We start from the raw sequence: 27,489 nt of genomic DNA on the forward strand, positions 1-27,489 counted from the left end.
GACCGAAGTGTGACTTCTTTATTGCGAATGTGCATTTTCGTTTAATTTTACGTCATCTAAGTGCGAACTTGATATAGCTGCGTGTACTTAGAAGGTTCTTTTCTATCCATACATATAGCAAGAATTTGATAAAATGCATAACAATTGCACGACCAATTTTGTAATAACGTTTACTTTATTAAACAGTTAAAACAACAAATCTGATGGGTGCAGATATATATAATTTATTTATTTATTCTTATTCTATCCACAAGTTCAGAAACACCTACACGTTAGTGTACAGCAGGTGGTGCTGCTACAATCTTAAAAAGTAATTAAACAACATTTATCTAGTTTGTTATTCCTCATTAATATTGAAGGGTATTTTTTGCACTATTAATAGTGGGACATAAAGTATTAATCATAATAGTAGGTAAGCATAATTTCTTTCTCTTACCTGTGCTTTTGTTGGCTCCTGTTTTTTTCTGTCAATGTTCACAGCCTACAAGACTCCTGGGGTGCAATTTGGATGTCTGAGTTCAAACTTCCTCAAGAAGTGTTGTATTGTGGTCTCACCTTCATTCAGCTTTCATAGGAAAGTGGTTTGGTGCCTGCATCAGCATCAGTGTTCTAGGACTGCTAGTAGTAACTTTATTCTGGGGAGTTATTTTTTCATAGCCATGATTTGCTTTATTCCATCTGGTCCTCTATACACGTGTGCACTTTTGAGTAACTGGGATGCACCTCAAGCTTACCATCTTTTTTTTGTCTCTTGACAAGCTGAAACGTCTTCCTATTATTTAAACCACAGATAAATTACTATCATGACAACTTTGTGCCATTAATCTTTAAGCAGTTATTTTAGCATATCATTCACTTAGACATAAACCACTATTGCAAAACAATGAGATCAATGCAAATCGATGCAAAAGGCTTGGAAATGTGGATGAAAATATATTAAAATAAAGTAATGCCACATCAACAAGTTAGCTATTTTTCATACATTTTTCATTTTAAACCAGTTTTCAAACAAATGTCAAAGAAAGTACATTTAATAAATTGCACAAATATTACAACTGACCGAAACACCAACAAATTCAGAAAGGAAAAACACAAATTTCATGATTAAGAATATCAGAATACAGAGAGAAAAAAATATTAATAATAATAATAATATTACCAGAACTAAAACAAAAACGATAGTTTTAACAACATACAACACAAAACATGAGCAACAAGGTAATACATGTTGAAGTGGAGTAAATACTGGTCCCACACTGAATTAAAGTCTTATTTGGACAAAAGAGAATTTCCCATTAGTAAGGCCGGTCTCTGCGGTCATGTCTGTGTTCACCTCTGAAAAACACACAACATAGGCACTGAAATACATTTTTCACCATTGAACATTGTACAGTATATTGAAAATCAGTTTTCTACTAAACATTTTAAGATGTGCGAGAATGCGATTCATCAGTAATTTCACCTTGAGTCCATCTTGCCGGGTCCAAATCCTCCCCGGTCACCTCCCCTCCCTCCTCTGAAGCCCCCTCGATCGCCACCACGGCCGCGGAAACCACCTCGATCAAAACCGCCTCTACCTCTGTCTCCACCAAAACCACCTACAAAAACAGATGCATTAAAGCAGCAATCCACTGTCTGAGTTCACTCAGGCACATACGACTGTTTCTCTTTACCTCCCATCGGTGCCATTCCTCCTCCACTTCCTTCCGGTTTGGGAGCTTTGCACTGATTACACTCATTTCGCCATGAGAAGTTCAAATTACCACAAGTTCTGCCCACACACAAGAGAAAAGCTCAGAAAATATGAATGTGAAATCACATTTATTTATATAGCGCTCAACTCACAATACACGTTCTTAAAGCTGCTAGTTGAGATTTGCTATTGTATATAATGCTTAACATGAGTGTATTGAATATAATTTGTATTATATAACTGTAAACACTTCACAATTTGTTAAAAAAAGTTTACAAAACAACACTTACGAGTTTGAACATTTCCAGTCTCCTGCTCTTTGCTGGCCACCACCACCACCGCTGCCGCCACCATTGTTGCCTGGAAAACCACCACCACCTCTTCCACCCCCAAATCCCCCACGGCCCATCGGCCCTGCAAGAGAAGAAGAAAACCATGTCAGGAAAACAGACTAAAAGAAAGGGAGATAACTTAAAATACCACAGAGAGATAAAACCTTACCACCTCGACCTTGACCACCTCTCATGGCACCACCACCGCGTCCAAATTCAGCTCTGCGAGTAGCGAAGGACACCTTGATAGGATTTTCATTAAAATCTTTACCTGAGGAGGAGAAGATATATGTGGCTTAGACATCCAGGAAATCAAAGAATGAAGAAGATAAACCAAGTGGCAACCTCCCGCTCTCTCTCGTGAAGTCAACATGAAAGTGACTTAAACTGTAATTCGTCAACTGGCCGCTAGAGCCTGGCTGCAAAAAGGAGTCTGTCCCATAGACTCCTCATGTTAAAATGCCCAACTTTACAGCAGAAAAAAACGTTTACAGCCTGGTTCAAAAAGTGTTTTTTGTCTATATAGCTCATTTTGCCCGTCATGACAACTGTAAGGGAGGTGAATGTTTTTTATGACTTATCCGTTTAAATTATATTAAGCCTTAAAGTTCTGCATAATTAAGGGTGTGGCCACTTGAGTGACAGGTGGATTGCCGCTGCTGTCACCACCATCAAGCTAAGTGGGCGTGGTTTCAGCAACCATTTTTTGAGCTTCAAAAACACTCTTCAGAAATCTACGGGTGACGTCACGGACACTACGTCCATGTTTTTATACAGTCTATGAGATAAACAGACTCCAACCTTGTAGAGAAAATGTATTAGTGTGATCTACTTCAACATACCATCAAACCAATCAATGGCTGCTTTTGCAGAAGGAGGGTCATCAAAGGAAACAGTAGCCTCCCCTTTAAGCTTTCCTGTCTCTCGGTCTGTGTACAGATTTATCATGGGTAATCCTGTTTTCTTGTTGACCTGTGTGAGAAAATAAAACAATACTAAGACAAGCACTACTACACTTATATAGCTGCTGCACAAGGTAGTTTTCTCTTGCTTTTCCACCTTGATGATGCCGATCTGTTTGAAGAAATCTGCTACTGACTCCACGGTATAGTCGTCTCCAAGACCTTGCACAAAGATGGTGTTGTTGTCAGAGTTATCCTGGTCCTGCACTGTGTAAAAAAAAATTCAGAAGTTTATAAACAGGCTTGAAAAAAAAAACGGTCTCTAATAATGCAAGTAATAAATGATTACGTTAGTTTCCATATTTAACTTACTATTGGGCCCACCAGCTCCATGATCCCTGGGCCCTTTGAAGTGAAAGCAACAGTCATTAATATTACATGTGTACACAAATACACAATTTACACAACTTACTCTTAATCCTTTGACTTTCATTTCTGGGGTCATATACTTCTGTACCATCAATTCTACATAATGTATGCTCCAAATATATAAAACAGGGCCTGAAGCAAAACTGCAGCAGGATATTTGAGAGAGGAACACCACAAGCACCAACCAAACACTACACATTTTCAAAACTGACGAAAACTGGCCAACATTTGCATAAGTCCAAGCTTTCAAGTGGGAGACTCTTTCTTCCCATACCAATGATTGTAGCTTTATTTATACTCATAGGCAGTCCGAAATACATATCAGACAACTCCATGTACTGGCTTTTTTTCTCTCATTTTCTGGAAAGTGGCAAACCATGCAATAACCGTCTCAAAGAGTGGCTACTGTTTTTATGTTTTTTTTTTTGTTTCTTGTCATCTTTATTAGTTGTAGGTATTTGATCAACTTCAAAACATGCATAGCTAATAAGGACAACTTTTAATATTCCACTGAATACCACTTTGCAACCAGTATCATTCACCCTTTTTTAATGAGGAGTATCTCCATTACTGAATATCACAGTAATACGTGATATTAGGACACATTACATCAATGACCATACGTTCATAGACCATATGATAAGGTTCTCATTCTCCATCCCACAAAGGAAGATTTCCAAACGGTCTGAAACTGGGTTATCATTGCTTTTGCTCTGTGAGTACATCTAGATATTAGATTTTCCCAGGTTAAGCAACCATTTTTCATAACTTTTATATAACTGCAAGTAATTTGGCAAACCATTAGAATAGTTACCAACACCACTGATGTTTTCAAGAGATTACGATGATCAACCACCATCTTAAACATTTCACCAGTCTAATCCAAAGACATCAGCAAGAACAATACTGAAATCCAAATGGTGTACTTTCAGTATTAGAAAATACGACCATAACTCACATTATTAAAAATAAACAGATGTTCCTTAACCCCAAAGTGTAGCTGGCTTTGAAATCACCTTTAGGTTCACCATACAAATCGCCATCTTCAGCAAATATTCCTTCCATGCAAACCCATGACAATTTTCACTGGATCTAGCTGCATATCAAATTTGAGCTAGCCAGATAAGTTTCTACACCTTTTTATATCTTTAGATGCCGTTTGACATAGTTACCAGTTAGAAACACTGTAGAGAACACAAGCATGATGGTTTCCAGCTTTTCAAACAATTATTAAAATGTTGTTCATATCTATTGTGAATATGCTATGTAATGTTGACTCATTCCATCTCCAGGTCTCCATTACTGTTGTTTTAAATCATTTACTTGTTTGTGTGTTGAATTATTCCATCAGGACCTTCATCAGACCAGTACAACACTAAAACCACCTGACAAATGCATTTATACAACCTCCAGAATCAGTTGTTGGCCATCTGAATCCACCTTTTATAAGTAAGGACTAGCATTGATAGCATTCTAATGCAGTTATTAATGAAGTTATTAGAAAGAAAGCGAGAGAGACAGAGACACACAGAGAAAGAGAAAGAGAGAGCTTGTGTGAATTAGGCTAACGTTACCTCTGTGCGTTCATCAACAGTGTTCTGCAGCAGCGTCTCTTAACAGCGCTGTTATTACCTTGTTAGTAAGAAATGTCATGTGTATTTACTTTCGGAAAATCGTCATGTTGTTGTTTTTGTTAGTCCTGTAATTTCCATTATTACAGTTAACTATGCGAAGTGATATGGAATTGTAATACAGTCCAGAAAGCTGCCTGGAATTATTCGCTGTGCATTTCCCTGAAAATAATTGCACGACTCAGAACATTCGTCATACAATCAGATTCAAGCATTCTATAAAGCAAAAGTGCTCAGACTAGAAGTTGGGTGCAAGAGAGAAAATTTAATTGGAATCTTCAAGGAAAATTCCAACAATACTATTGTTTGAGTGATTAAAAAAAAAAAAAAAAAAAAAAAAAAACTGGCCACACAAATTGAAAATCAGAAAATAGTACAGGATTTTTTCATTTAAGTTTGATGAACATGTTTTAATATTAAACATGCTCCCAGACTTCTGGAGGCATTACATGCAGTACAGCTGATAAAGTTATGTGCACATCTTTTTCACTGTTCAGCCATCACAAAACAATACTGCCACAGTAGGTGCAAGCATTGAAAAAGTCTTTTTTGCAACACTACTGACTTTTTTTTTTTTGCATATCTAAAGAATGATGCCTAGTTCGATTCATAGGGAGCACATATTGATAGACAAAAATGCATTTGGAGTCACATGCTCTTGGGCTGTAAGATGTAACTGCCAAAACTAACACTTAACCATTTTTCACCATATTTCGGAATCTGCTCAATAGATTCCAATGATTCACGGTGCAAACCATCTAAAAACACCTAATTTTTTAACACTGAAAATCACTAAATATTTTTTCCGTATATTGAGAATATTTTCTCAAGTGTGTAGCAACATTAACAAGAGAAAGTATTTTTTGGAACATTGTAGTTATGGAAATAATTCACCTAAAAATAAAATTCTCTAATATCTTCTGAGTTCCACAGAAGAAAGTAATTTAAATATGAGGGTAAGTAAATTACAGAGTTCTGATTTTGAAGTAAAATATCCCTTTAAGTTTTTTTTTTACTATGATGGTTTTCAGTTAAGTTTATATTTCTTCCTTAACCATCTATAATGGGCATGCTGTTGCCAAATGTATTAAAGTTTAGTTGTTTACCACACACACCAAGTGGTTACCACATTCTTTTCAGTGTATTCTTTTACAAAATATAAGGCAAGTTTCTCTGTGACAAGACCAGATGCCCACTCCTCCCTCTTTGACCAGGCTCTCTTTAAACCCCTGAAGTTCCTTGTTTAAAGAGTTTGTCACTTACCACCAAACTTATTGAATCCTCCGCGATCGCCCATTCTGACGGAGAAGGAGAGAAGCGAGACGAATTGAAGGTTGATGAGGGTACTGCCCCAATTCACTCTTGAGGCTGGAAAGGCCCCACCCATCTCCATCATATTTTCGACAAGATCCCCATTGCCCCCTTTCCCTGCTGCCCCCTCACACTAGGTTCACCTTTCCTTATAACCCATAAGGGCTACTTGAAACCCTTTTGATATTTTCTTCCCAAACTCATGCAGGCCCCTATTTCGAACCTTTTTGCTAAAAAAAAAATTACCATATACTTTTTACCGTGCAGATTTGCAGTGCTTCTGTGAACTCAATCATTTTCTTTCACCAATTCATTTATTTTATTTTATCAGATCGAAGGCACATCTTTAGGCCAGGACCTTCACCCAAACAGTATCCATGTTCTGTTACTTTGGACAGAAACTGCAAACACTGCATTCAGTTTTGCATTTAAATTAACAGAGACATGACTGATGTGACCACTCATCCCCTTTTGGATTAATCCAACTGTTCCATACTGTTTTAGGATCCCTTTAAGATTTGAAAGGATCTTTAAACATTCCCTAATGCAAAACCTTTTTTAGTTTTTGCCCTTTTTTATTTTATAGTCACACATGCCTAATTTATTCTTGACTAATCTTTCCCAGTTGCCAGTTTTCTAGAGCGCTGTGTTTCTGTTTTATCTTCTCCAAAAGGAAAAGCCTAAATCGCTGAACCTTGTAGAAAACAGCCTAGGAGGAGATTTAAAGATTCATTAAAGCATTGCAACACACAATAATCCTGTAGGAGAGGATGAAGAAGATTTAGAGAACAGGTGTTTTTACATGACAGCACCTTAAGGTGTGTCCTTAAGGATCACAGCCAGATGGGATTTATCATCTGCTGCTTCAAATAATTGTTAAATGTAACATTTTTAACCTTAACCTGCCCATTAAATGTGTGGTTGATTGCCATTTCATTTTTTTTAACATTAGTTAGTGTGTAATATTGCCGTTTGGGAATAAACGTAAAAATCTATTCATATATGAATCTGCAATGGATTCTGCATGATCCTCTTTACTAATCTCCTCTGCATCTCAATCAGGCTCAAACTGATAAGCAATATAGACAACGCCGTTGTTTACAATACAACCGTAGCACATGCCGCTGAGGTGAGGGGCGGACGTTTAGACGCGCACTAGAGCTGTTTTAGCCAATCACAACACACTGTGCTAGCTAACCAATTAGAGCCCATTGTGTATTTCTGAGGGAAGGGCTTCATAAAAGCACGAAATGATCAGCGCATTTATAGGAGAAGGGATAGAGTGATGTGGAATAAAGGTAAATTATATGTAATTTTTTTTTTTGTGGAAAAAAAAGCAGTCAACCACCCCTTTAATACAGTTTTGGTGTGTTTGTGAAAGACTGTATGTTCTTGATACTATGGATGTACCAATACTATTTTTTTGGCATCTAGGGGAAAAAATGTAGCTGAAGCAGAGACAAGCGTTTTAGCACTCTAACACTCATGTCCTTTACTTTGAGGTAGCGTTTTGAAGAGTTTTTTTTTTTCTATTAAAAATATCATTCCAAATCAGTTCACTCCAATAAGTCAAGTACCTCGATGCTACTTGTGAAATTCTAAAAAGCAAAATAAGTAAATAAAAATCAAGGAAAGCAAAATCAATACAGTCGTTCACAATACTCTGCATGTTAACCTTTTTAACTGTATCAGAACATGTTATCATAGCATCAAACCCGAATACCATTATCAGTGCAACCCTACTTATAACTTACTTGAAATTAAAAGCATTACTGATAAAATGAGAAATAATGAAAACAATGTACTATACTAACACTACATGTAAACAAAATGTCAATAAAACCTAAAAATATAATGAATTATAACATTAGTAAACTCCTGGTCACAATGTGCAATGCAGACGTGTGAAGCAAACATGTGATGTGATGCACTCCCACAGAATTCATTTTTTTCCACTGATAAGTCAACAATGAACAGACTTTATTATTTAAGACCTGGTCATTTATTGCAACTTCCACTTAGTTTTTGTTTAATTTTATGTGAACCTTTGACTGGTTCCATCTTGTGAAGGATGAAGACATGGAAATATTCAGCACACTGGCACCAACTTAACACCATTTATCATTTTAGGTAAATATATGAATATGAGAATCACCAATAAATCAAACACCAGACCATTCTGGCTCATAAATGGATGATCTATCTGTATAGAGTTTAACTCCATATAAATGTTTTAACTTTACACCAGAATCTAAGACATTTTAACTCTAGTTAATCAAGGTCTAGGCCACCATTTACTTTCAGCCCAGACAGCTGATATAGTGTAACACCTTTGGCTCTGTTTGAACCTTTTACCTGTTACTTTTTCCCTAAATGAAACGCTGATGCATACAAGTGGACTTTATGTGGTAGAGGTGATGAGAAAAGTGCGTGACATGACTATTTGCTTACCCCATTCCTCCTCTGCCCCGGGGTCCTCCACGACCACCTCTGTCAAAACCACCCGCTCCTCGACCTCCAAAGCCACCTCCACCTCCGCGACCACGTCCACCTCTACCATCCTGACCATATCCACCATCCTGACCACCATAGCCGCTGCCTCCACCACCACTCATTGACGAGGCATCCTGATTGTAACCTAGAATAGAATCACAAATCAATGACATTAAAATACATCATATATCTGCCTTAAACATTAAAGCCTTGCACTGTATTGGCACTTTGAAGTAACTTTTCTTAGTAGAAATAATGACATGCTAAGACAATGTGCGTTATCAGCTGATCTTAGAGATTTTTCTAGTTTTTGATATTTATTGACCAATACTGGATAAAAAACTGTGCGTGGTCATTTCCTCTGTTTTTACATAGACTACATCTGTAGTCATCTAAAGTTCAGAATACACTACACTACTTTTGCCCCAATTTACAGTCTGCATATTTGAGTTAACAGATTTCACAGAAAATCACACCGTGTATGATGGGCACAGACTCTGAGTCCATTCAGTCAGAAAATTTCAAACATGGATGATATTTTGAGCTAAATATTAGTATAAATTTTGCAACAAGGTGCACATTTCTATGTGAGTTTGTGTTCAGAAAAATTGAAAGCCTAATAGTGTTTGTAAAGTCTGTGTTTAGAATTACTTGTTTTGTTCTACAACATAAACAACTGAAATAAATATTTAAGCCAGGGAGCTGTAAAAAAAAAAAAAAAATTGCAAGTTGCTTATTAACAAGTTTCTAAATAAGAAAAATGTCAATTCTATTCTGGAATTTTGCACTACAGCTGAAAAGTTCTATTTCCTATAACTATCAAACTTCTATATGACGAAATGCCAAAGGAATCTCTCAAGCTCACCTCCCTGTCCGTACTGGTTTTGCTGCCCATAGTTTTGAGCTGGAGGAGAGCTGTAGTTTGGAGATTGGTTGTAAGGCCCTCCTCCAAGCTGAGAGGACTGGTGTTGACCCCCACTACCCCCGTATCCACCGCTCTGTCCTCCAATGCCCCCATATCCTCCAGACTGCCCCCCACTGCCCCCGTATCCACCCCCACCCTGCTGCTGTTGGTGCTGCGGACCGTAGCCAGATGACTGCGAGCTGCTGCCATAGTTACTGAAACACAACATTCCAATCAACATCCTCACATTCTGCTCACTAAAAAAAACATTGAGCGCAAGGACTGACAGCTGAAATCTCACCTAGAGGCAGACGGAGGAGCAGACTGATGCTGGTTATAGCCTGAATAAGAGGACTGCTGGTTGTAGCCTCCGCTTTGAGCTGGAGGAGGCTGGCTGCTGTTACTGTAGCCTCCAGAGCTGTAAGACTGACTGGACTGATTATAGCCCTGAGAGGGGGGCGGAGACCCCAATCCTCCTATAAAAAGACAAGAATTTAGATATGATAGCAAATCATGGCCTTATTCACAACATCTGGGGTATAATTATAAGTATTAATGAGTATCACCTGACTGGGACTGTCCATAGCTGGAACTGTATCCACCCTGATTATAAGCGGAGCTGCTCTCTGAGTTTTGGTTGTATCCCCCATAACTCTGCTGGCTGTAATTTTGGCCAGAGGGTTGACTGTAACTCTGGCTGGACTGTCCTCCATAGCCACCGTAACTGGGCACAACACAATGAAGTCATTATCTTAAACATAAATGTGAGCAATCGTTTAGTAGATGACACTTTGGGAAAGATGCATTGAACTTACCCATGGCTTGAGGGCTGGGCATAATCTAAATGGGAAAGACAACTTTCGTTATTGATGGTGGCCGTTTTTTTTTTTTTTTTTTTTTTTGGCAATTTACAAGTATTTGCAAGATCAAAAACCAGTCTACATTGGTTTTAGGGAGAGATTACTAGTCATTACCAGAATGAACCGTCATTCTTAACCAGCTGTTTAGGAAATGTCTCTTTTTCGTCCATACAACAGACGTCAGCGGTAACTAACCAAAACATTTTTTAATGAACTATCCCCTTAATACAACTAAACAAGCTCCCGTTTCTTAAAAAACGACCCGTCTGACTCGCATCATTCATTAATCGTAGAGGGAGCGCTAGGAGTGTAAATGGGGTGTCGAGAACGCCAGATCATTTTAACATTTTTAATTCATTAAACTGTACAGAGGGCTCGGACGCAAATATAGGTCAGTAGAACAAGCCAGTTAAAACTGAAAGTGCTGCGAACAAAATGGCGGATGCCGACATGTTCTTCGTTTTTTCCTTTTCACAAATAACCCATAAATGCATCAAATGCGTCTATCGCTTCTGTAACAGGTGCACAACATCACTAAATGTCCTCACCATGTACGAGTGACCCAGAAAGAAAATCTGGGGGAAATTACGAGGTGCGTTCTGCATCAGATGCTGTTCTGGGAAATCCTATACCGACTACAATAAAACGCGAAATCTCATTGCGTTGGCCGTATCTTACCATTTGACGCCATAATCGCGCGTGAAATCCGTTTAGGAGCTTGTGCAGAAGACCAATGCTGCACAGTCGCCTTCGGTTACCGATATTAACTGCGCGGAGGCTGACGCTGTTGAGTCCGTTTAAGCCTGGCTCCGGTGAAGTCACACTATCATCCATTCAGCTTTTGGACGTTTACACAACATTTAGACTACAATAAGCTATTATACAGTAAACGCATACAATTGCGCATTTAAAACCACTAAAATCCAGACTTAAAGATGAAAGATGTATTTTCTTGAAAGAGATTATAACAAAGAATCTTTAGTTATGCTGGAGTCCCAAAAAGTATGATGCATAAAAATAAAGCTCAAATCACTTTGCAATGGCTATAACTGTGCATCCTAAAATAATAATAATAATTATTATTATTATATAAAAGCATGAGCAAAGGGGAAAACACATGTTGCATTCTAATTTAATATGAATTCTAAAATTATTACAACACTGGTATTGAATGCATGAGTGACAGCAGTAAAACACACCAAACTGTAATGTGCAATAATATGCCTTGCGCAAATTAATTAGATTTTTCAATACAAATAATCAATACAAGAAATACAAAATGATATTGTATTTATCCTATTAATTAGGATATTGGCATTTTACAGTGTCCCAAGGTCTTGGTGACATTACTGAAATTGCATTTTTTTTTATTATCTAATACACAATAACCACAAACTAGATCTGTGCTTAGGAAGGATCAGATGGCCAGAGCTCTCCATCATAAACATGTCACATATTACATTATTGTTTAAAATAATTTGCAATACCTCTGAAGCTTTGCTGTGAGTACATGTTTTTCCCCACAAAAGCATTCAAAACATGGCAAATCAATGCCACACAAACAAAACGTGTGGTGTTTCAAAACTTGAGATTGTGTTGTACACATTGAGATTGTGTGTTGTGCATACACTTAAGTAATATACTATCTATACAATAGTAATATGCTATCTATACAAAAGTATTAATGCAAAAGAGAGGCCTAGAACAAGAGGCGTTTGACTCTCACTCCTTTGAGCATAACCGAAAAATTGAGCTTCTGGAACTGTGGTGCGGATGAGGCTTGCAAAGCTCGAGACCCTGGAATAGATACCCGGTCGGTTCTTCTGAGCACACCCAAGCCCAAAACTTACAACCCCTGCTTGAATCCAAGTCCCATTGCCACCAGGACAAACCAGAGGGCCTCCAGAGTCCCCCTGTAAGACACAAATGATGTTATTTACATGGTAGATAGTCAGTAAAATGGCAGTGTGATAGTATCACATACCTGACAGGAATCCTTGCCTCCCTCTGTATATCCAGCACAGATCATGTCTGAGAGGATGTCGACTGTTACTGAATCAGATGACAAAATCTGATACATTGACTGGCAGGAGGACTGGTCAATAATGGGCAGCTGCACTTCCCGGAGCGCCCCGACTCCGGTGAGGGAAACTATTTAAAGAAAAAACAGAGCAAATTACAAAATGCAAATAATTACCAAATGTCCAAAACATTGATAAACTACCATAACATAAAATGGGAATAGATATGTGATAAGCTAGTAGGCTTTGTCCAGACATTTTTTTTTTTGCATGACCGCTATGTGATAACAGAAAGCAGTCTCTTATCCATCATTTCCATGTCAAGTCATTTTTATCTTTTCCATGCAGCAGCAATGGAAAATCTGCATAAATGCAAGACATCAGGAAACATTGTTTCTCACTCGAGAGTACAATAAATAAATCTTCTGAACCTTATATTATGTTTAGGGTCATTTAGGGTCATGAACTGCAAAGTGTTGATACTCTGATGTGTTGTGGAATATACTGTACATACAAAATTTCTATAACGATTAAGAGGTTTGAGGGTCAATTTGTCCTGGCTATTTCATCCTTGAAGGCCGCTGCACAGACTCGAAACTTTTGATGTATTTTTTCATGTCAGTCTCTCACCTGTTTTCTGAGGGTATGTACATTAATACATTCGGCAGACGCTTTTATGTGAAGAAACTTGCACTGCATTGAAGGCAAACATTTTTATCAGTTCAGGCATGTTCAGTTAGCTGGAAACTGAACCCATTCAATTTGAAAACACACAGAAGTACTTTTCTACATGTCTTCTGTTTAAAAGGTTTTAAAACATTGTTGCAGTACTGTTTATAATGTTTGCATTTTATGAAAAATAATTCTGAATACCGTTTTAAAAATCAAATGTTCTCATGTTTACTTATTGGTTATGGGTGAGAAGTATTATTGTTCAAGGTTTGCTGTTTTTTTTTCCCCAGATATTTTTGATTGGTTTGCTCTCATAGTGTGATTTTTGGTCAATTTAAAGATTGTACCTAGATTTGGAACCAACTGCAAAACAAGTACAAAAAAATCAATAGTTCAGTATGAAGTAAATGTGCTCTACTCATTCCTCTTGCTTTTGAACTCTTATTACTCCTTTCCCACTTAAATATCTTGCCAATATCTCAACTGTATTGCATATTCTCCCTTTGTCCACCGGGACTACCACTACTGAAATGAAATGGAAATCCAGCTGTCATTCCAAAGACTAAATCCACATGTACAAAGCCTTTGCCATAAGTTTAAACGGTAAAATCTGTTATTTTCTGTAGTCCCTCTATATTTCCTTTACGATGCACTTACCACCCTCATGTGTGTGTCCCCAACCGGTCACATAGCATAAGGTTCCACTGCTGAACTGGAAACCAGCATATGGCAGACACACAGGCTGGATCCTGTCTGACCAGGTGACCGGAGAGCGCAGCTTCACTAAGGCTACATCTCTGCCCTTCTGAGGGTTTGTGTATCCTTCTGGAACAACCACTCGCTGCACCTGACTGACCATCTCAAACTGGTTATAGCCATTGAGCAGATGGCGTCCCATGTACAGGCGATACGAAGACACGTCTGAGGGGCTGAGGATAGAAGATAGAGAACATTAACTTCTCTATAATCAACACTGTCATTAATAATATGATAATACTTACTTAGGAAAGCAGTGTGCAGCAGAGAGGACCCAACTTTTTGCAATTATGGATCCACCGCAAACATGGACATTGGCTCCCATCTGAATGTCCACTTGCCATGGCCACGCCCCTGCTGATGCTTCAACTCCTCCCACGATGCGTTTCCCTAGCGGAGGCCTGCCGCACACTTGTGTGAACACGTCATTGGAGATTTAGTGTACATACAGAGCAGAGATTTTCTTACCAGATCACCTGCCATACAACACCCCTAGAATATCTTTACAACTTCTCACTTTATTAAGAAGGAGCTACACAAACAGGAGCATAAGGCATGAGAGAAAACTGTCGTGGGTAAGGTTACAAACTTATAAAGGAGGAGAAAGTTTATAAAGGTAAATTACATGATGCCCCTTTTTGTTTTAAAAAAAAAAATCCAGATCTATTAAGCTATTAAAAAAATGCATAAAAATGAAATGCCTAAACACACTTTTATTATTTATTTATTTTTTCCTGTGATTAACATGTTTTCACTTTCTGTCATTTGGATATGTAATGTGATGCTTCAAGTAAAAAAAATAAATAAAATCTAGGTGTGTCTCAGGAGATTTGCTGTAATTATCTGAAACTTAAACAGTAGTGCATGGTGCTAGTAAGCCCAAGGTCATGGGTTCAATTTCTAGGGAAAGCATAAAATGGTCACTTGAAACACTGAATGCAATACAAGTCATTTTGGATTAAAAAAATAAAATAAAAAAAATCTCCCAAATGCATTAATCTAAATGTAAATGAAAAAACTGTTTAGCTTAGTTTTATTATAAAAAAAATAAAAATAAATAAGCAGTGAATCTTTTTGTTTTCTTTCAAATATCATTAATTTAAAATTTGAAAAAAAAAGGTTATATATATATATATATATATATATATATATATATGTATATATATATATATATATATATATATATATATATATATATATATATATATATATATATATATATGTCACTTAAACGGACATGTGGTAAGGATACTTTTGTGGTCATGTGACAAGAAAACAGTAAATCATACAGTAGAAGACCAATATAGACACAATCGTGACTATTAATAAAGTTTTTAAATCCTTTTTATGTGCTGGCCTTTTAATAGAAAGTTGTCTTGTTCACATCAACCTGAATAGCCTTAGAAATACCCTTAAAATATTTTTCTACCTTGTTATTGAATTAATAATTTTAATAAAAACATATTTGGTGCCAGTATAGTATTAAGTACTTAATTTAAATAATTTTCTTCACTTCTAATTATTTATCTTAAATCATCATATAAACTTTATATTAAAACAACATAAATACAAAGATTACATTCATAAGAACAGGACACATTAAAAAAAAAAAAAAAAAAAAAAAAAAAAAAACAATCTTCAAAAATGTTTTAATTCATCTTAGATATATCCTATACTATCACTGACACATAAACTGCAAAATAATTACCTTCTGCCACACACGCTGACAGACCTGAATTTTTTAAGACACAGAAAAACAAATGATAAATTTTATGAATGCAGTGAATCAAATAGTTGTAGTAATAGACCTACACATTAATATAACTTACCTGTTAACATCAAGACAAGGAGGTGTAGCCATGAATCAGTCATTCTGTTCAGCTGGATAAGTATCCGTTAATAATCACGTTATTGTTTTAAAGAATGAACTATAATTTGCCCTTGTGACCCTTATTGAGCTCGAATTCAACAAAGAACAATCAACACTGTTATTAACAATTGGGTCGAAAGACTTCCTTGTAATGTCAGACGTCCAATATCCAAGATAAATAATCCAGTCACATAGGCTGGCTACTCGAACAATAAAAAATGTCATTCAACTCAAAACGTTTATTTTTAACGCACAAGGAAACGATTTAACTTCGAACATCCGAGGACTCTGATCGCGCCAGAGATTTGCGATGCCTTGTTCTGAAAAAGTATCATATTCGCTGCCCTTTCCGACATTCATTTACATGAGCGCTGAGAGATGAAGACCGAGAAGAAAAGATCAGCGAGCGAAAACGCAGGAATCTTAATTTGCCAGAGAATGTATTAAAGTACCTGTGCGTTTCTACCTGCTGCCAGCGTCCAATCACAACGCGCCGTCTCAGCCTCCTCCCAAATAATGAGCCCGTTGTTCTCGGATTCTCACACCGTGGAGCAGAGCAGAATTCCTGCCATACGTGACGCCCGGTTAGATTGAGATAATTTTTGCTAAAAACCTCAACTGAACTGAACTTTTAGAGTAATCTTTTCTCAAGCCATACAATAATATTTTGTCGTCGTTATCTTACGCTATTTCGCATTTCACGGCACATTACAGGTGCATCTCAATAAATTAGAATGTCGTGGAAAAGTTCGTTTCAGTAATTCAACTCAAATTGTAAAACTCGTGTAGGCTATTAAATAAATTCAATGCACACAGACTGAAGTAGTTTAAGTCTTTGGTTCTTTTAATTGTGATGATTTTGGCTCACGTTTAACAAAAACCCACCAATTCACCATCTCAACAAATTAGAATATGGTGACATGCCATTCAGCTAATCAACTCAAAACACCTGCAAAGGTTTCCTGAGCCTTCAAAATGGTCTCTCAGTTTGGTTCACTAGGCTACACAATCATGGGGAAGACTGCTGATCTGACAGTCATCCAGAAGACAATAATTGACACCCTTCACAAGGAGGGTAAGCCACAAACATTCATTGCCAAAGAAGCTGGCTGTTCACAGAGTGCTGTATCCCAAGCATGTTAACAGAAAGTTGAGTTGAAGGAAAAAGTGTGGCTAGAAAATCACAGCCTTATGAGAGAGAGAGACTGCAGCCTTTATGAGGATTGTCATGCAAAATCAATTCAAGAATTTGAGTGAACTTCACAAGGAATGGACTGAGGCTGGGGTCAAGGCATTAAGAGCCACCACACACAGATGTGTCAAGGAATTTGGCACCTCCATGCCATGCCGGATTGAGGCAGTAATTAAAGCAAAAGGAGCCCCTAGCAAGTATTGAGTACATGTACAGTAAATGAACATATTTTCCAGAAGGCCAACAATTCACTAAAAATGATTTTTTTTTTATTATTGGTCTTATGTAGTATTCTAATTTGTTGAGATGGTGAATTGGTGTGTTTTTGGTAAACGTGAGCCAAAATCATCACAATTAAAAGAACCAAAGACTTAAACTACTTCAGTCTGTGTGCAATGAATTCATTTAATACACAAGTTTCACAATTTGTGTTGAATTACTGAAATAAATGAACTTCTCCATGACATTCTAATTTATTGAGATGCACCTGTATATGCATAGATTTCTGGAAAATGTTTAACATTGAAGATATTTAAATAGGTAACAATAATATATATACATATGTATTTATAATGTCTTGTAACGGTCTGTATTTAGATGCAACATTTGCACTATTACTTATATCATTTTGAAAATTAACCATGGTTTTACAGTAACCATAGTTAAATTATGGTATTTTTAGTAAAACAACAGTAACAATGAATTCACCATAGTTTCTCTACAGTAACCATATTTGAATCATTATATTCACATTAAAACCATGGTTATAAATTGGACTATATAAAGGAATGACCATAAAAAGTTTTTTTTCATATTGTTAAACTATTGATGTGTCTGTTGCTCCCCCTTCACTGTTTGGTTTGTTTGAATGGAGGTTGTTTTGTTGAACTAAAGACAATAAAAATGTTGATCAAAAAAAAAAAAAAATAAATCCATGGTTATAAAAATGACTGGTTATAAGAAGTCTACCAAAAACACCATGAAGCATCTGGAACCCTTAATTTATCATTTTAGGCAAAATAATAATAATGATAACTAAAATAATTATAATAATACTTCATTAATTAATAAGAATTGTTACTCAAGCTGGAGGGACAGTCTTTATTATAGATCGATAGATAGATAGATAGATAGATAGGCATGGAAGGTGAGTCTGGTATAAATATTAAACTACCTCACAGAACTGAAGTATCATACTGATGCACTAAAATGTTGAATATAAATAAAGATGACTCACAGACAGAGACATGAATATTACTATTCATTTATTTTAAAAAAATAACAGACTCATTACAATGCGAATGTACAATCTTAGAGCCTTCCCTCTTGGAGAAAGTATTTCTACATGACATTTGGGTTAGCGGTGAAAAACATCTGGGGTGAAGGGCTGGGTTCACTCTCTTTGTTTATGATTGGCCTCATTTTTTAGAGAACTTGGCCTGCTTGTGTTTGGGAGGTGCCCATTTCAAACAATGCGTGTCCACTGTAGAAACACAAAAAGTAAATGTTTAAACTCTTAAAAGCGTGATGATAACATACATAAGGCTAACAATAGAACAAACCACATGATATCCATTTTACAGCTCAGTTACCTGTTATTGGTGGTTTCTTGTACTGGGCACTTTTGAGATGTTCCTCTACAAGTTTTGGTGTGACACAGATGACATGTTGACCTTTCCAGTACTTGACCATGTTCAGAGACTGTAGTGTGCTGATGATGTCACTCTGAGTAATGCTGGTCATCTGACTGTGGGTGTAGACATTATGCATAAGTTAGATTTCTTCATCAATGACTTGACAGTAAACTTACAACACTGCATGTGACCTCATGTGTTTGTTTACATGCTGGTTTGTTCTTGTATTTGGGACTGGATGTGTACCTGAGGTCTTTAATGGACAGTGTCCCTCTGAAGTCTCGCAGAATCTCTAGAAGTACCCAAGACCAGTAACTCCTGTAACTCAACTTCCCCAAGTCTGACAGAGGCTTCTCTGGAGACCCCACCATACTCTCCAGCTTAGATAACTCATAACCTAAGAAGAATGAGACACAAAGAACAATTATCAGTGTATAAAAATGCTTCTATCAGAAGTGAACTACTGCTGAGAGGTGAAACTTACTGAATGCAATTAGAAATTTTCCATATCCTCTTCGCTGGTAAGGAGGAAGAGTGAGAATACAAGCCACATTGTTCCCATCTGGGGACTCCTTCTCCTGCTCATGACGAATACATAAGATAAAGCATTGTTAATTAAGATACAAATGAACAGATTCACTTCAAAAACAAACAGAAGATACACTTTACCTTAGAGAAGTAGCCCACAATATGTGCTCCCTGTTTATTGACTTCAGTGAGGATGTAGAAGATGAACGGCTCTACATCAAAGTAAAGTGTTTTATGATCCAGAAAAAGCTTTGCCAGGAGACACAGATTCTGACAATAGATCTACAGTGAGAAGGATAGTGAGAATAACAAACTGTAGGAAAAATGTACACCCGCATAGGAGTTTGAGTCTGGCATGAAGTAATTTGTTTCTATGTCTCATTTTAATGGCAGGTATGACCTGGCTCACCTTATGGTCCTTCCCATCAACCTCGTACACTGAGATATTGTTTCTGCGATAAATCTCTTTTCCTGGAGGCTGACGCCACTGACACTGCGACTGAAACAGGAGCCATTGAGGAACAAAGAAGGGGGAAAAAAAGACAGTATAAATTCAATGAGAACATTAACCTTATTCTGGGAAGCCAGACACGTTATAAAAATGTTATAAAACACACAAAAAAAAAAAATTTAAATCAGCTGATCAACACAAAACAACACTGATCTATGAACAAATGCTTGTAAAATAAAGTGTTACAGGAAAGAGCCCTAAAACCCAAACAAGGCTGGATTGTTGCACTTTCGTGGGTTTTTTGAATGGGGTTTTGGTTAAATGGTCTAAAACAAGCTCAATATGTCTTCTTGACAATCTATACATTATTCATGATTTTTTAAGCTTTTACACATCTTAAAAAAGGAGGCTGCTAACAAGTGCCTAAATGGGACTACAGATGTTGTCGGGGACATTAATCATGCGAAACAGGAAAACTCACCTTCTCACTAATCTGCTTTTACTGTCTTGTGTTCATAATTACACTTTTGCAAACCATCTTAACTAAAACTTTTCAACTTGTAGATTTTAAATAAATATCAAGTTTTGAAACATTGGTAGCTTTTAATGTTGTGTTAGCGAACGCGCTCATCTTGTTGTATGGCATTCTTTAGGTCTACACAACAACACTTTGAGCTCTCTCGGCCACCGTCCTCGAGGGTTCGCAGACCATCGGCTGTTTTGGTGAATGACGTCAAGCTGACCTTTCAAATATGGTGGATGGCGTACATATACAGTAGCGGCCCACAGAAACAAGAAAGCATCTACATATAAGTGACATAGAAGTCATCCATCTGTGGTGTAGTTTGTTTATAGCTTTTTCTTTTATTTCTGGGGATTGTATTTACATGTAATTCATAAAAGTTGTGTTCATTTGTGAAGATTATCTTGATGAATGTGTCAGAATCATAAACTTTTGTTGGTCACAGAGCTTATTTTCATAAAAATTTCAAAGGCCACTGGAAAAATACTATTGACTTTTTGTTGAGGGAACCAGGGTGATGCTAACTACAAAAACACCTCATCACTGCAGCACTCTATTCAGACCATTTAAATTCACTAGCAAAGATGTATAGCACCCCCTTATGGTTTAATAACAGATTTACTGTATGAATAACAACAAAACCATAGTGTGGACTGACCAGGTGGTATCTGAAAGTCTTCTCATACTTCATATACTTCAGGCAGTATTCACAGATCCAAAGCTTGGGTTGTTTTCCATAGTCCTCAGGGAATGGAGAGAAGTACCATGCATCAATCTCAAAGTTCCCAATCTGGATCTTGTCCACATATTTTACTTTTGTGATCTGAAAATAAAAGCAACATTTTGATTAAAAGGAGAAAACAGAAGGACCTAGTTTGTTATTGATACTGATAGAAACACTACAAGCCAGGGGTGTCCAAACTCGGTCCTGCAGAGTTCAGCTCCAATGCCAATTAATCACACCTGAACCAGCTAATCAGGGTCTTACCAGGCATACTAGAAACTTCCAGCAGGTGTGCTGAGGCATGTTGGAGATAAACTCTGCAGGGCACCGGCCCTCCAGGACCGAGTCTGGACACCCATGCCATAAGCATTGTGATACTGCAAAGCAGATTTTTTTTTTCAGTGTGTGTTATGCAAATGTTGCCCCCTCTTACCGCCTCATGTTCTTTCTCCAGGGCTGCTGTAGTGGGGTCCATCTCTGCATAGGTCTGAAAGAAAAAAAGAAGCAGTCAAATGACTGATATGGCCTTCTTCAGATAAAACACTGATCAAACTGAGTACTGTCATTTAGATGTGCAGAACTGTGAGGACAGGTACCTTCTGCACATGGTTGATCTCGTCATGTTTACGCTTCTGGTTTCGGGTGATCTTCCTCTCAGGCTGGTCCACAAGTTCACCTCCACCACCTTCCTCCACACTCTTTCTCACTGCGTCTTTCACAGTCTTTGTCAGGGCCAAACGAGCCTTTCCAACCCACTCATCTAAACGTCTGTTAACTGCAAATGACAAAAGAGAGCTTGTGCTCAGTGAATCTGTAATACACAAACGTGTAAATAATGTGTGTATGATCAGCAGTTCCACTCACATCCAACATAGTGTACGTAAAACTCTTCTCTGCCTTCCTGCTCATTCAGCCTAGACTGAATAACCTCTGCTGAATCTGAAAGAAATTAATAAAAACAAAAAAATAAATAAACAGTATATGCATGCACATTTTGGGTTTGCATGGGCTGTGGCTTATGCATTTGTTTTCATAACTATATTATAAATAATAATACATAAGGATTACAGAATTTAACTAAAAATGGCAAATTAAGCGTATCTGAAATAATATCCTAATAGACATTTTCCATTATGAGCTTACGCCATGTTTTGTCAGCACGCTGACACAAATAAGTCTCCCCGATTTCTACTGACACCTCCTGCTCTCTGCCGCCGACGTGCGACAATCCATCCCCGGAGTGCGGAGTACTCGAGCCCCCGGCTTCTCGTTCTCGATCAGCGGCCTCCGCCTCATCCTCTTCCCCGCCACTGCCGTTTGATGAACATGTTCCTCGCGTTCCCGACTCCAAACTCCGTCGGTCGGTTCCAGCGTCTATTTCAACGTCCATTCGCTCTTCTGAACCGCAGTTATCATATGAATTGTTCATGTTTGGGTGACGACTGTTGGACATCGACATCGCTACGCCAGACATCTTTGTCCATTTGAAAACATTGCGCACGCCACCGGGTTGAGTTGCGCATGCGCAGTACGATTTGTCTGGTTTGTGTAGTAGTACCACTGTTTTGTTTATATATATATATATATATATATATATATATATATATATATATATATATGTATATATATATATATAACAAAACATATTTATTATATTATATATAATAAAATTAAGCATTTATCCTATTTATTAAACTGTTTTATCTTATTTAACCTGCAACAGAAAGAAAAAACTTTCTATCAGAGTTCTGATTTACGGATTGGTGACATTATCACAATTGCTATAGAAAAAGTAAACCACATTGACCTTCCACAGTGGTTAGACTCCTTCATTTTCACTAAGAACAATGACATACCCAAAAGAGGAAGGAAAAACATTACTGCTTTGGGAGCATTTTATTATAGACACTGACATAATGATGGTACAGCCGGTGAAACTGGGAGGTACGTTCGTTCCTCTGCCTGTACCTCCCCTCTCCCATTGTCAGAGCACTCCCTCTTTCCTAAATTCTTTTTCCACTCTCAGATGCAAACCCCTGCCACCACCTCTATGAGCCCCACCCCCTCGGTGATGATGCCCAGCCCCTCCCTCTCTGGCTCTATGTCCTCCTCCACGGTGGCCAGCGTTTCCAGAATTATCCCAGTGACTGGGTCCCTTGAAGTTCCTCTCCTGCCAATGTCCATAATGTCGTCCGGAGCCACGACCACCACGCTTCCATCCTCGACCCACATGTTCCCTTTCTGGGGGTCCTTCCTGTAATATTGTCTGAGTCCCATCTTTTGAAATACACACTTTTTGTTGGCTCACATCTTGTTTACAGTTGGATACTGAAGTAACCTTTTCTTGAGAAAGGGGTTTTTCTTCTTCATTGGTCAAAGGCTGCCTGAGCGGTGTTATTTTATCACTGAGTTCCTGTCCTTGTGCTGTACTTTCTCCCTGTGGTATGGTGTTCAGTGGGCCTGAGTTGACATAATTAATCTTATCAGAAGAATGAACAGGCCTTCCCAGTCGTTCTACTCCAGGTGTAGGCATCGTGTGACATGCTGATCCACCTCTTCCGCCTCCTCTTCCTCCACGACCTCTCTTGAAGTCACCTTGCTGCCTTCGCTCATGAGAGCACGGGTGCTGTGATTGGCCTGTAGTGTGATGACTTTGAGAGGTTTGGGTTGCACCGATGGAATCTTGGGACGAGGAAAGGAGTGACTGACAAGATTCGGCACCAGAAACATTAGCTGGAGCCTGAGGAAAAACACACATCTCACATTCATTTATTTATTCATTTAAAGGCCATGTACATACTGCAGCTAAATATGATTGCCACTCCTGTTCTGGCTGAATATTTATTAATTACTAAATAATCATAAAAAGTAAAATATTATATATATATATATATATATATATATGTGTATGTGTGTGTGTGTGTGCGCATATGTTAAATTATTTATAATATACATATATGCATTTACCAAAATTTTTTTAATATATATATATATATATATATATATATATATATATATATATATATATATATATGTTCCAATATATATAATATTTAGTAAATTATTTAAAAAGTATACACTTTTTAAATATCCATATAGGATTTACCTCATTAATGTGAATTAGGAATCTATTAGACTCTGCTTCTGGGTCAATAACTCCACCCTTTTCCTTCTGCCGTTCCAGAATCTTCTGGAGTGCTGCCCATTTCTTTTTAAATTCCCCACCGATGACTGCATCCTCCTGCTGTGTGTGAAGGAATAATAAACACAATGTTCATGTGTATCCACTGCATGTGACCAGTGAACATACATGAGGGTGTTGAGCTTTCCAACTAGACAACCTGGCATAGTCAGCTAACAAGAGAGACTGCACACGGGACAATGACACACTGTTTTAAAAACAATCTACTAACTCTAATCTCTAACACAAGGGTGACACTGTCCAGCTGACATTTCAAACAATGATAAATGTCAGGCCAGTCTAGTTTGACCCAACTGCTAACACAGTGTCCACAGAAAATGATACAGTGTGTCTGAATGTCTTACCTGTGTGAAAACTGGAGCAGGAGAGGAAAGGAGGGCATCCAAATCATAGGTGAGAGGCTCTCGACACACGGGGCAAACAACAGCCAAGTCCTGTTAATGAAACAAAAAACCCCTAATGTATCAAAACCACTTCCTTTTATCCAAGCACACCTCACTGCCTTTTTATGGACTGCAATTAGTTATGCATTCACCGCAACACTGAAGTAAATGATTTAGTAATAGAAATGCATTACACAAAACTGTTGACTGGAATTTATTTAACACCAAATGAGTAGCATTTTGCTTTAAGTAAGGAAAACTTATGAAAGTAGCTATACAAAAAAGAAGCCCCACCTCTTCTTCTGTCCTGTCTCTGGTTTTATCCTCCTCCAGCTCCCTCTCACGGTCCTTCAGCTCCATCTCAGAGTGGGTGATGTAGCGGCCAAGACAGTGAGAATGGAAATAGTGATAGCAGCTGGTCTTAGTAAACACTTCCCCCTCCTATGGTTAGGACAATACCAAGGAAGAGGAACAAGCACAATAATATTTAAAATTTTTACAAACAGGCCACACACCAGACTAAGTTCACAATACAATTAAAATACCAAACCTTAAAGCCATACAGACAGATGACACAGTTTCCATGCGGAATATTGCTCTCAGTCAGGATCTCTTTGGCTCTCTGTGAGGATGATACAGAGAAATGGTTTGAGACAAACACATGTTAGCAGGCACATATACTACCTTTCAATAGTTTGTGGTTGGTAAGATTTCATTTTAAGATGTTTTTGAATACAGTGTTTAATGCTCACCAAGGCTGCAATCATCATAAATAGCAGTAAATCAGTAATATTGTCAAATATTATTAATTTAAAATAAGTTTTCTAATGTAATATATTTTAAAAATGTAATTTATTTCTGTGATGGCGATGTTGAATTTTAAAAGGCCATTACTTTTAACATGCTTATTTGCTGCTCAAGAAACATTTCGTACTGTTATCAATGTTGAAAACAGTTGTGCTGCTTAATGTTTTTGTGGAAACCATGATTTAATTTTTTCAAGATTCTTTGATGAATGGAAAGTTCAAAAGAACAGCATTTATTTGAAATAGACACCTTTTGTAACATTATACATTCAGTTGCAACCTTGCTGAATAAAATTGTTTATTTCTTAAAAAAAAACAAAAAAACATATTGTCTGCAAACGTCTGAGCGGTAGTGTATTTTTGGACTAAAAAAGGACTCCAAACCTCTATGAGCTGGTACAGTACAGGTGTCCCGATACATGACTCTGCCTCTATCTGCAAACTCCTCTGTAAACTGAGACAAAAGAAGCATTTGAAATTTTTTTTTTTTAAGTTTAGAAATAAACAGGACATTCTAAAGTTTTAACATAATTTCAAATATATTCAAACACCTGAGCAGTTTATCATCTGAGAGTCCACGTGGATTGTGAATAGAGATGCAGGGAGATGTAAATGGGTACTGAAAGTGAATATAAAACACTCTCATTAGACTAGTAGTGAAACAAAGTTCCAAGAAAAGAAGTGGTATGTTCCTCAAAAATTATAACAACTCGATCAACAAACCTGAGAGTCCAGATCCATTGTCAATGTAAGACGGACAAACTGAGAGAGACAGTCCTCCGCAGTGGAGGGATAGAGCACCAGACTGACTGTCCATCCTCTAATCCAGACAGATTTGACATGTTTATTTTTGTACAGGTTAATTATACTGAGTTATTATCTCAAGCAATTTATGAAAAACTAAAAGGGCAATAAATGCTCAAATATTTACCCCTCATCTCTCTGAGTAACACTGAGCTCGTCTAAGTAGATGGACTGCAGCACTTCAATTTCAGACAGGACACTGCGGTGTCAGAAAAGAATTTCGTGTAGAACTAGTTTAATGTAACATTAATATGAGTATGGCACATGAAACGACCAGACACACGTTTAATAAAACAATCACAGTAACATCCGTGGCCATTTGTTTACTTGGATACTGGCAATCTAACGCCTATGACTATCGGTTAAGTCAGAGCAACTTAACTACGGATTCCTTTACATTAGCCTCGGACCAAATGATTTTTCCAGTTGTGTTATAATTATGTAATATTTATTCTGTTTATAGTCACCTATGACAGCTCTCCCATTTCGTAAACAATATTGCTCTATAATTCAAATCATTTAAATTAAGTATTACAAATGAGATCTGTTCAAGTCATATATCAAACAACTATTGATTTATATAGGAATTCTTAATAATAACACGTTTAATAATACTAATACTCACTCGCTCTCGGCAGCCATGTTCGCTGTGACGTCACCACTCACGACATCGCTCAGCTGACACAGACGGACAGAAAATCTGGATTAAATGAAATCATTAATGAGACTAAAACAGCTTTAATGAAAAATAGTCACATTAGTAACAACATTCGCCTTATAATTGACCTTTTGGACTATTCTGATCAAATTGATTCAGGGGCTCTTATTGTGTTGTTAGATTTTTGTAAAGCCTTTGACACTTGAACCTTCTTCCTCCACTCACTGAAAGTTTCTGGTTTTGGCAATAATTTCATTGATGTCATAAAAATGTTTTATAAAGATATTAATAGCTCTATTATTCTTAATATGGGAACCTCTAAAAGATTTGTGATTCATCGTGGCATGCGACAAGGCTGTCCAATCTCTCCCTTTCTGTTTTTATTAATGGCTGAACTTCTTTCTGTTCACACTGTGAATAATCATAACATTCTGAGACTGAAAATATTTGATAGAGAAATGAAAATTTCTCAATTGGCAGATGGCACTGCTTTATTTCTGAGAGATAAGAAAAAAGTTAAAACAGCCATCCAAATTTTCCAGATGCTCTGGTTTAATGTTAAACCTTAAGAAATATGAAATACTATTTATACACGATTCTATAGATCTATTAGTTGAAAGCATACCAGTGAAGGACTAAGTTAAATACCTTGGCATTTATATTTCTAAAAATAAACACGCATGAACAATTGAATTTTATGCCTAAAATTA

General features: G+C 37.3%; 4 protein-coding genes across 6 annotated transcripts; all 4 read right to left on the reverse strand.

Annotated features, from left to right (window-relative positions):
- Window positions 1-970: 970 nt before the first annotated feature.
- On the reverse strand, window positions 971-11,388 carry LOC109075460 (RNA-binding protein FUS-like). Of its 3 annotated transcripts, none has more exons than XM_042723923.1 (15): window positions 11,234-11,388; window positions 10,511-10,535; window positions 10,262-10,419; window positions 9,997-10,171; window positions 9,657-9,910; window positions 8,750-8,936; window positions 6,251-6,285; window positions 3,300-3,332; window positions 3,085-3,194; window positions 2,868-2,997; window positions 2,204-2,296; window positions 1,984-2,107; window positions 1,674-1,771; window positions 1,463-1,598; window positions 971-1,335 (listed from the first exon to the last, which is right to left on the reverse strand). In XM_042723923.1, the coding sequence occupies exons 1-15, from the start codon at window positions 11,244-11,246 to the stop codon at window positions 1,296-1,298; spliced, it is 1,611 nt and encodes a 536-aa protein (XP_042579857.1). In that variant the 5' UTR covers window positions 11,247-11,388; the 3' UTR covers window positions 971-1,295. The 3 variants fall into 3 exon arrangements, with proteins under 3 accessions (XP_042579857.1, XP_042579850.1, XP_042579842.1); XM_042723916.1 differs by having other exon boundaries at window positions 2,198-2,296; XM_042723908.1 differs by having other exon boundaries at window positions 2,195-2,296.
- Window positions 11,389-11,391: 3 nt separating this feature from the next.
- On the reverse strand, window positions 11,392-16,689 carry LOC122137443 (serine protease 33-like). Its single transcript, XM_042724016.1, has 6 exons — window positions 15,834-16,689; window positions 15,713-15,736; window positions 14,250-14,415; window positions 13,906-14,177; window positions 12,540-12,706; window positions 11,392-12,468 (listed from the first exon to the last, which is right to left on the reverse strand). Exons 1-6 carry the CDS (start codon window positions 15,874-15,876, stop codon window positions 12,220-12,222), a joined length of 921 nt encoding a protein of 306 aa, XP_042579950.1. The 5' UTR covers window positions 15,877-16,689; the 3' UTR covers window positions 11,392-12,219.
- Window positions 16,690-18,314: 1,625 nt separating this feature from the next.
- LOC109058503 (histone acetyltransferase KAT8-like) lies at window positions 18,315-22,450 on the reverse strand. Its single transcript, XM_042723952.1, has 11 exons — window positions 22,070-22,450; window positions 21,791-21,865; window positions 21,523-21,701; window positions 21,360-21,413; window positions 20,861-21,025; window positions 19,638-19,727; window positions 19,370-19,510; window positions 19,185-19,278; window positions 18,947-19,097; window positions 18,659-18,813; window positions 18,315-18,549 (listed from the first exon to the last, which is right to left on the reverse strand). The coding sequence occupies exons 1-11, from the start codon at window positions 22,398-22,400 to the stop codon at window positions 18,485-18,487; spliced, it is 1,500 nt and encodes a 499-aa protein (XP_042579886.1). The 5' UTR covers window positions 22,401-22,450; the 3' UTR covers window positions 18,315-18,484.
- Window positions 22,451-22,807: 357 nt separating this feature from the next.
- Window positions 22,808-26,847, reverse strand: LOC109058493 (E3 ubiquitin-protein ligase RNF25-like). Its single transcript, XM_042723937.1, has 10 exons — window positions 26,747-26,847; window positions 26,249-26,320; window positions 26,041-26,137; window positions 25,869-25,936; window positions 25,702-25,771; window positions 25,062-25,133; window positions 24,806-24,952; window positions 24,473-24,562; window positions 24,033-24,170; window positions 22,808-23,666 (listed from the first exon to the last, which is right to left on the reverse strand). Exons 1-10 carry the CDS (start codon window positions 26,761-26,763, stop codon window positions 22,911-22,913), a joined length of 1,527 nt encoding a protein of 508 aa, XP_042579871.1. The 5' UTR covers window positions 26,764-26,847; the 3' UTR covers window positions 22,808-22,910.
- Between the last annotated feature and the right edge of the window lie 642 nt (window positions 26,848-27,489).

The sequence above is a fragment of the Cyprinus carpio genome, chromosome A3 (genome assembly GCF_018340385.1).
Source record: "Cyprinus carpio isolate SPL01 chromosome A3, ASM1834038v1, whole genome shotgun sequence".
Taxonomy (NCBI): Eukaryota; Metazoa; Chordata; class Actinopteri; order Cypriniformes; family Cyprinidae; genus Cyprinus; species Cyprinus carpio.